General features: G+C 37.6%; 1 protein-coding gene across 1 annotated transcript; it reads right to left on the bottom strand.

The window, feature by feature from the left end:
* Positions 1 to 1,711: 1,711 nt before the first annotated feature.
* On the bottom strand, positions 1,712 to 9,383 carry CENPW (centromere protein W). The gene is made up of 3 exons (XM_068184395.1): positions 9,196 to 9,383; positions 4,318 to 4,431; positions 1,712 to 2,676 (listed from the first exon to the last, which is right to left on the bottom strand). Exons 1-3 carry the CDS (start codon positions 9,283 to 9,285, stop codon positions 2,650 to 2,652), a joined length of 231 nt encoding a protein of 76 aa, XP_068040496.1. The 5' UTR covers positions 9,286 to 9,383; the 3' UTR covers positions 1,712 to 2,649.
* Between the last annotated feature and the right edge of the window lie 328 nt (positions 9,384 to 9,711).

Below are 9,711 nucleotides of genomic sequence, written 5' to 3'. Positions count from 1 at the left end.
ATGTAAAACAGAACATAGGGAAAGCTGCAAAGAAGAAAGAATAGAAAAAACGGATGTCTGAGTGTGCCTCCAATTTTTTAGGACATCCATCCTGCTTTCTGAGGAAATGAGTAGTTTTAATTGTATTGATAGAGCACCTCTCTTTCCAAAAAGCTCTTGAATCTTATGCTTAAAACCAGAGGAAATTCAATCTTGAGTCAGTTCTTTCAGAACTATAAATTTCACAAGGTTTCACAAAAACAGTTGAGCATCACCATGACTCTTCCCTCAAAAATCCTTGCCTTTTTCCTCCTAATGGCAAAGAACCAACACAGGAATTCAAATAACACAACTTCATTAGGTCTTCTATTACAGATCTAGTTTAAAAAAAAAGTTTACATGCTTTGATACTTTGTCATTAAACAGAGACATGACACAGGAATAAACCATTGCTATAGCCTCCAAGTTTATATTAAGTGTTCATGGGTATTTAGACAATACTGCTGTAAGTTTTAATGTCAAAAGTCCAGCAAGGAATACTGTATAGAGAAGAGATCCCAGGTATATACATGAAGGAGAACAGAAGAGCTGCCAAATAGGAACACAATTAACCTGATGATGAACATTCAAGAAGATACTACAAAAACACAATAGCATTTTACATTTCTAAAAGCTTAAGCCCTCTTCATTGGCCCCATTAATTTTCAGTAAGTATTTATTTGACATTTAGGAGAGAAATCTGAATACCTGCCAAGCTACCCAGGCCTTCTTAATACCTGCCTGCTCCAGCTATTACAAAACATTCCCAATGTACTATCTAAGTCCCTCTCCTATTAAAAGAGGCAGCTTCTTAACCACGAACACACACCAAACCCACAATACAAAATATTTTAAAAGTACACTGGTAGTTGGTTTTAACCCTTTTTTGCCTGCCTTCCCCAATGGTAGCTGATCATTAATCAATCTACTACATAAGAATATTCCACTAAGCTCAGAGTGGACCTTTCTTCTAGAAAAATCAAAAATGAAAAAGTTAAAAGTGGATATCAAAACAAGTTCCAAAAGAAGCTATAGCGCTCAAAGAATGAGGAAGAGGTATGTGATTATATAAGACTCTTAAGAAAATATTTCAGGGAAAATGAAGAGAAAACATTTCTAAGGAAAATCTAGTGTTGCAAAAAAATTGTTAAATCAAAGACAGTAATTACAAATAAAAATATAAATACCTAGTCAGATCTTCCTTATTCCCGAGAATGTACTTCAGATTATTAAGTCCACATATCCTCTACATGTGTATGTTCTTGGCCTTCTTTGTGGATTCCAAGGGAGTAAGAGAAGAAAATGCAGAATAAATAATCTAGTCAACTCTTACAAGAAGCTGAATGCACTAAGCTCTGTGAGTCAAGTAAAGCAGGAAAGTAATGCTTCCTTCCTTTCTCCATACTGGAAGAGGATGACTTTTCAAAGGTTATACAGCATTTTAAAAAGTACATGGACATGACATGAAATTACAAGTACTGGCATTGCTACAGTTTCTTTAGACTACAAAAATATTTCTAAAATGCAATTTTTTTGCTGAGTTTCTAGAATATACTTGATAAGGTGTCAAACAAAATTAGACTACTCAATACGTAACACTTGTAAAGATTTTTTTATTTTAAGAACAGCTCACTGTGCATATCAAGGATCAGCTACCATATATTCCATAAAACTGCATTATCAACTCAAACTGTAAAATTTGTCTATAACTTTATTAATATATTTATTAAACAAAGTGTTCAGTAAATTATTCCAAATATCAGAACAGGAACAGAATATGATCTGAATTTAAGAAGACATTTTTATATAATGTACATTTCCAAACTTTTGACAAGTTAGCATGACACACAAAAGAGAGAAGGAAATAGCTTGGTACTCATGCCAACTTATCTTTGTTATTTCTACAAGATCTAACTTCAAAAACATCAGCTGTGCCAGATCTTTCCTTTTCCATAACCTGTGTATCTGCCCACACCAAATGAATTACAGACCACCAAGTTGTCTCATATACCACATCAAACAGGTCAGCTTAGCAGTTCAAACCATGATTTAAAATACCAACTATGTATTCTTTCCCCAGAACACAGAAGTTTCAACCTACTTTTCAAAGTAATTTCAAAATTACCAAGAGATTTATAAATAAACTGAAGACAAGGTATTTAATTCACTTGTTTCTACTGCGATTGTTTTGAAAGCCATAATTTTGTTCAGCTAGTCAATCTGCTATGAACTGCACAATCTCTAGTAGATTTAGTGAAACCTGTACTGGTTTTTATTTTTTTTAGCAACTGTTCCCCTTAAGAAGTTTCACACTTTTAATAATAAATTTCACATTGTACCCAAAGGGTATCTATGGTACAAGCATTCCTCCATCATTACGAATTACAGTATATCAAAAGTCTTAAGTGACAAGTGACACACATAAATGAAAATTATGCATGAAGTGTAAGAAAATATACAATTTAAGATTTTTAAATTCTTTTTTTTAAAGAAACAGCAAGATAGTCAGTCAGGAGATAGATGTCAACAAAACTACACAAGTTCCACAAGTGCTAAAGCTGGCTCACAGTATCACTCAAGTTAGTCAGAAAACATTGAAAAATTTGTTTTAAAATTCCAGTGGTCTGTTTTCTAGCCTCTGCTTTTCTTTAAAATAACCTGCAAAGGAAAAAAAAAAAAGTATATTTATCAACACAATTCAGGCAGCAGACAGAGATTCAAAACACTAGGCTACTGAGACCAAAGGTTCATCTGGCCAATCTGTTTCCAAGAGGTGTGTTGCAAAGTGTAATACTCTAGGGAAAATATTAGAAATAAAGCAAAAGTATATAGAAAGATTTCAAATTTGAGGGTTTTTTTTTAAGCAAGAACATTCGTAAGCAAGAACTCGTAAAATAAAAGGCTTATTTTGCTGAGAAATGGCAATAGTACTCTCAAGCTGTCAGTAGATTCCTTGAAGTTCTTACCCTGTTAGTCCTAGACAAAAAGAAGAAATAAGGTTTGCAATAATACAGCTCTTATGCTCAATTTTTTTGCAATTCCTCACTTCTTTCTGTATCAAGAGCACACGGACCTTTGGAAGGACAACATTTGGTTTGGAATTTAAATTGAAAAATGAACTTCAAAGTCCAAGTGGGACTATTTAAGTAAAATTATTAAAATACAGGCAGTTTTTCCTTTCTTCCCACCTTAAAAAAATAAATGGAGCACAAAAATGTTCAAAAAGTGTTAAAATTGCAGTTAAAAAGAAACCATAATTGTCTTAAGACTCCAACTGCAACATTTACTTGGCTGCTCTACATATCCTATGTAAGTTTCTGTCATTATAGTAATAGAAAAGTATAAAACTAAACCTTTCAGCAGAAGGGAAAAAAATAGTGAAGATAAACAGAAGCCACAGGACCAAAATATCAGATAACATCAAATTTTGTCCTCCCGGTTTGCTCAGCAGGAGAAGGCGATTAAAGAGATAAAATAAAGAGACTGAATTCCTTCATGACAACAAGGTAAAGCAGACATATTCTAGGGAATGAAATGAGTTACAGAATAGAAAAAGGATTTCAGTCATATTTTGACACTAATTCTTTCTAGAGAGACAAAGCTGCGTTAACATCTTCCTTTTTCCCTTCTTTTGCATGTACACAAAACTCACCATGCTCTGCAACACAGCAAATCCCTTCTTCACAGATATTCATACAGCAATTTTTGTTATGCTGAACTACCCATATAACAATCCACAGTCTAATTCTCCCTTAGTTCTTTCCTTGCCAAATACATCACACAGAGTACCTGTTTGCTCAAGAAGTATCCAAACAATGCTGCCAGGATCCACTACGAACTTATTTCAGACTAAGCAGGTAAGAACTGAAGATGTAAGAAAGGTATATGAACCTCTCTGAACTATTTCTCATCTGTTCCACAAAGCTTCACTTATATCACTGAAGTTAAGACAGCATGCTTCCTTGACGTAGTATCAACTGAAATAAGGCTCCTCCAACTCTGGACTGCCTTTCAGGCCATGAAGGCTTGCTTGTATACCATTTTGCAGATTTACCCATATATTGAAATTATGACTTTAAACAGGGAATAATCAAGAAAAATTGGGTTAGACTTAATAGGGCAAGGAGAGTTAATTTGTTGTCTTGGTAACAGTAAATTATGCCAGTGATGAACAAAGAATATTAAGCGTCTATAGGTTTTGGATTATAAATCAAATATCCACTTTAACACAGAAATCTTTTGTATTTGCTGTCATAATACATTTTACAAAAATGAAAAATATTAGAAGTGTGTTAATACCTTCGCTGCAGATATGGTGTGCTCAGGTCTTATTATTTTACTTTTGTTCTCAAAAGCATTTGTCCTGGCTTCTTCTGCTAGCCGATGGAGAAACAATAAGAAACTCAAATGAATCTTTAAAATAGAGAAGAAAAAAAAATTATTCAAGCTGTTTAAACACAGTTTGCTTTTTTAAAGATTCATTGTTTGCAACAGATAATTTGCAGATTATACTGCTTCCAAATTCCTGAAAGGTGTTCTCAGAAAAAAAAAATTATCACTCAGTTCAAGCCTCAGTAAATTTCCAAGATATTCTCTTTGTGCAAGACTCTTGTAAACAGAGTTTAAATTTAGTATACTTAAATAATAAAAGTGCTTTAGAAATGATCATGCAAACCACAACTGATCTAAGAGGATCAATCTGATTTTTATTAGCAGTTCCTAATAGTAATATATAAACACAAATATCAGAGAATAAAGAGTCTTTTTGCTTACTAGTAAATACAGTTAGTTTTCAGTGACAACAACGGCCAGACTTTTATGAACAGTAAATTCATTCCTGCATTATCACCACATGGACTACAGACAAGTTCAAGGACTTCTGACCCTTTCCAGTGTAAAGCGACATTGACATTAATTTCTCCAGAACTTAGAATTCTCCAGTGTCAGGAGGTTGCATCCATTTTTTTCAGAGCTCATCACTTAGCTCTTTTACATTAAAAGAACTGGTCAGGCAGTATGCCTTTCCATATGGAATACTGGTCTGCTAATACAGAATCAGGAAAAAATTGTAGCAGGCAAGGAAGGAACTGCTCCAGCTTGGACTAAAACTGCCAGCCAATAGCACATTTGTGTGGTAATTAACCAACAAGACAAACTTCTAGCATTATACAGGCATTATGTCAACTATTTTAATAACCCAACCTGAAAAATTGATAATTGCACCTTTTGTAAATTATACTTTCAAACAACATTACCTCTCCTACATAAAGTGTACAAATAGACATTTTCAATCAAGAGCTTGGAAAAATATTACTGAAACACATGAAAATTTTATTTGTATGAATAAGGTGATGCATTTATTCTACCATACTTATCTGTAAAGCCTGGAAAAATGTAATATGGAAAGTTACAAATTAAGAGTTTAAAAGAAATACTTCGGCAGTGGGTTTGCAGCACGAAGAATCTGTTTTATGCTCCTGTCACAAGAACTCTGTTCATATGACAAGCAGTTTAGGTGTTTTTTTTAAATATCCTCAACTAAATAAAGCCAGAGTGCAATAGACAGATTTACATAATATTTAACATCATTTGAAAGCATCTACTGCACAAAAAGCACATGTGCTTGCAGATTTATTTCACAAAATATAAAAGCCGTTTTAGAACCAGTCTTTAATTATTCCCACTGAAATTATCTCCAGCAGAATCAAGCAGTGGCACTAAAATAATGTTCAACAATAGAATTCTCACTATTAAACTTATCAACATGGAGATTAGATTTCTGAAAACAACCTGAAGAACTGAGAGATAGAACAAAAGCTTCCATACTTGCATGACCTTCTTCTGAGATACCTAAAGGCAAAAGTGTTAATTTTAAAATTGCCTTATAAAACTGCATCTTCTCTCAGAATCACTGCACCTTTATTTTCCTATTTTCAAAGTGAATTGCTGTATGTGGAGAAGCTTCCCCTGTACTCCAGGAGATTTAAACAGTCACATAACTAAAATCGGAACATTCCACAACAGAGCACGCAGGTTAATAAATATTCCAGGTTATTCAAGGCAATTGAGAAAGGCTAGTGAAAGGCAGAATGACTGAATACCATGACTAGGACAGTTACTGGCAAATAACTAAGCAATACCATATTTGTTTAAGGGCATTGCTTTACTACATATTAAATTATTGTCCTTCTGCATAAAATTTAAAAATAGTTTTGAACTAACTAGTCATGAAAATCACCTTACAAAACTGAATGTTTACTTTCCAGAAAAGAAAGGCAGCAAAATTTTAAGAACAGATGTAAAAAATTTACAGCACTGTTTATACAGCAATGTCCATACACCTGTTCAACAGAACTCAGGAATAGCACGGACAACCACTGTAATTTTGTTTTACTGCCATAACTTCAAAACAATTCTTTAGACTTATATTTTATCTTCAATGTACACTTATTAATTATTCTATGGTGATAACCAATTAAAAAGAGACCATTCAGTGCAATACTTTAAGCTTTTCCTGCAATGGAAATACACGTGCTGTTCTAGCATAAAAGAAGCACCTGAGACCCTGCTTCTCTTCTATTATTGTAAGCTAGAACAATGCTTGCATATTTTCTTCTCTGACCATTGGAGAAATATCTGAACTTCAGTCCTAAAATCATTACCTCTTATTCTCAAAAAGAGCCTTGAAAAAGCCTAAATCGCTATTTGCATCTCTTCACCCAAAGGTATTATCATAGTCCTTAAACAAAAAAAGAAAAAAAAAAAAATCAAACATCTTCCTGAGAAAGGCTAAGGAAATTTGATAGCTACACCGCACAAAGAGATAGATGTTAACACTTAGGAAACAGGTTCTGACAAAGCTTTAGATTTCAATAAGAGACTTGATCAAAAGTGAAAAAGAAACCTCATCCAAGTATTTAACAAAATTTTCTGAATTCTTGTTACAAACTTCCAAACTTGTTAAAATCATGTAAGAAGACACTGGTTTATCGAGTAAATAATCACTGAAGGTCAGAGAAAAAAGAAAGCAATCTTATTTTCTCCTAAGGCAAGCAGACCACTTTATTGAAATGGGCACATACCACAATAGATTCAGATATAAAGCATGGATCATTCTGGAAGATAGCCCAGAAATTGAACTAGTACATTTCTCATACTTCCCTTGAGAAGAAATAAGCTCTCTGCTCAAAATGTTTATGGCTCCATCTTGTTAAGACAGCTAATATATACATTTCTGATGTATGCCATCTAATCACTCTTACAGGGTTTGCAGAGAATAACACAGGCACTAGAAAACATACTAAAAATGTGTTACTTGTCTTACTACACAATAAACTCACCAATCCCTTTTTTTTTTCCTAAAAGAGGCATAATTTCAGCTGTGTTGATTTAGCCATAGAAATAAAGAGTGAAAGAGCTGTTAGACACAAGCCTGGTTGAAGAACATCATGGACAACCACCACACCTGGACATTCTTGTTTAAAGGTAAAATAAAAAAAGCCAATCCTTGTAACATAAAAGCTGTGTAATTTGACATCACCAGAAGAGATAATCTAAGTTTACATCACATTATTAAAATTTATTCTGATCTCATCCTTTGTGTTGCAATGAACATTTGCATGGCCATATTTTAAGTTGGATCTGATTGCTGCTGTTTATAAGTTTCAGTGAATTCAATTCACTGACTGTCTTTGCAACTCAGAGAACTTTAGTGCCAGGACCAGGAAGAGATGGGAACCAAAGGCCAAGATTTGGAGGGATGTCCCACTTACCCCTGTTCAGACAGCAAACTACTTTGAAGCCAAATTTTCATTACCCTGGAAACACGGACCGATTGTTACCAAGGATTGAAAAAAAAAGTGTGATTGTGTGCATTTGATTAGTTGACTACTGCATTCCACTGAGTAAGCTTTGAGTAGGTCTGAGCACGAGTAGCAAGGGGCCAGGTCCTTAGTCCATAAAAAAGTCCAAAGGCAGCAAAAACATCAGGAAGAGATCATATTTTTATTAGCTCCACTCCATTAGAAAAATATTTAATGTTTGCATTCAAATCTAAATACCCTCAAGTAATTGCCATTTTCATTCATTTTAATCGCATATTACTTATTTTAATTTCATATGTTTACATTTAGCTTCATATGTCCTGATACCAACTTGCAAGATTATGCAAGACACAAATTTTATACACATACGACACGTGGACTTACAATTCAAGTCAGGGCCCATACTAGTATACAGCATACTAGTGTTAATGCATTTGTAAACAAGAGGATATCACAGACCAGCAAGTTAAGTCTACTAAGTTATTTCAAAGAGTATCTTTTTTATGCGTTTTTTTTTTCAACACGGCAACTAGCACAAGCTCTCTTGAGGTCAGGTTTCCTTCTTGTAGTCAAATAATTTCTTGGTGAGACAAACCCTACCTGTGCCGCAAATCCCTTAGAGCAGGTCAGAAGCAATTCAGCTTTATTGGCCTGTTTTTGCAAACTTGGTTCTTTTATCCGCACCTTTTTGGACCTTTTTGGCAGGCGTTTTTAAACCATGACTAGGACCCCAACACCTTACTGGATTACTAACAAGACTTGTCATCTCACAGTTTAGGGCAGAGTCTACTTAGATGGCCTTCTAAAAACATATGAGCACTCAAGATGCCATAACAGCTTAGCAACTCATTGATCACAGCTCAGCTGACTACCTGTACGCCCGAACTGATCTACACAAACACCTGCATCTAGCAGCCAGATAATCCAAACTGCTGTTTCTAGGTGCGTCTGCACCAAACTCTATGAACATCAGTGCGTAAATGGAATGACACACAGCCATGCCTCAGCCCGTCCCGGAATCCCCAAGATCACTGTCAAAGAGCTACAACACAGCAGCCATCAGCGAAGCGGAGAGCGGCAATCTCTGCTCATCCGTATTTTCTCACGGACCAGTCGTCTGCCCCTCCTCCCCGCCTGCGGGTCCCCGCAGAGGCACCATTAGTAGTAACTGGACATCCCGTCACACCCAAAGCGCTCCAGGGGGCACAGGCCAGAACATTTAAGGAGTAAGCGTCCCAGTTTAGGGCACGCTGCCCCCGGGCCACCAGCGCAGCTGCGGCTGCCGCCATGGCCGAAAGCAGGAGCTCCCGGACGCCCCGGGCCTCGCCTCTCCCTCGCCCCTCTCCTTCCTCACCAGCAGGTCGGCGTTCGCCGCCAGACGTAACTGCGGCTTGTGCTTCTTTATAATTTTCCGCAAAGTACTGCGGGGCGCCATGCTCTTCATCCTCCTCCTCCTCCCGCCTGCCGGCCTGCTTGCCTGCCTGCCTTCCTTCTTGTCCTTCCTCCTCCTCCCGCCGATCCCGCGCCGCCCTCGCTCCCTCCGCCGTTCGAATCCGCCGCCCTCGCGCAGCCGCGCGCGCCCGCCGTGACGCAACTTCCCAACGGCCGCGCGCGGCACCGCCCCCGCGCCCCGCCCCGCCCCGGCCCTGCCGCCCCTCGCGCCGCTGCCGGGCCCGCCGCTTTCCCGGGATCCGCGCCGAGGAGCCGCAGCCGCGCTTCCCGAGCCGCCCAGAGGCTGGGGGGAGAGCGTCCCACCGGCCCCGCCGCCCAGGTGGCGCACGAGCGGGGAAAGGCGCTCCCCGAGCAGGTGCTCGAGGGACAGGCGGGTCCCGGTGGACACCGCCACGGCGGTTCCCTTCGCGAGCCCCTC

The sequence above is a fragment of the Anomalospiza imberbis genome, chromosome 3 (genome assembly GCF_031753505.1).
Source record: "Anomalospiza imberbis isolate Cuckoo-Finch-1a 21T00152 chromosome 3, ASM3175350v1, whole genome shotgun sequence".
Taxonomy (NCBI): Eukaryota; Metazoa; Chordata; class Aves; order Passeriformes; family Viduidae; genus Anomalospiza; species Anomalospiza imberbis.
This window is presented reverse-complemented; position numbering and strand designations above follow the sequence as displayed.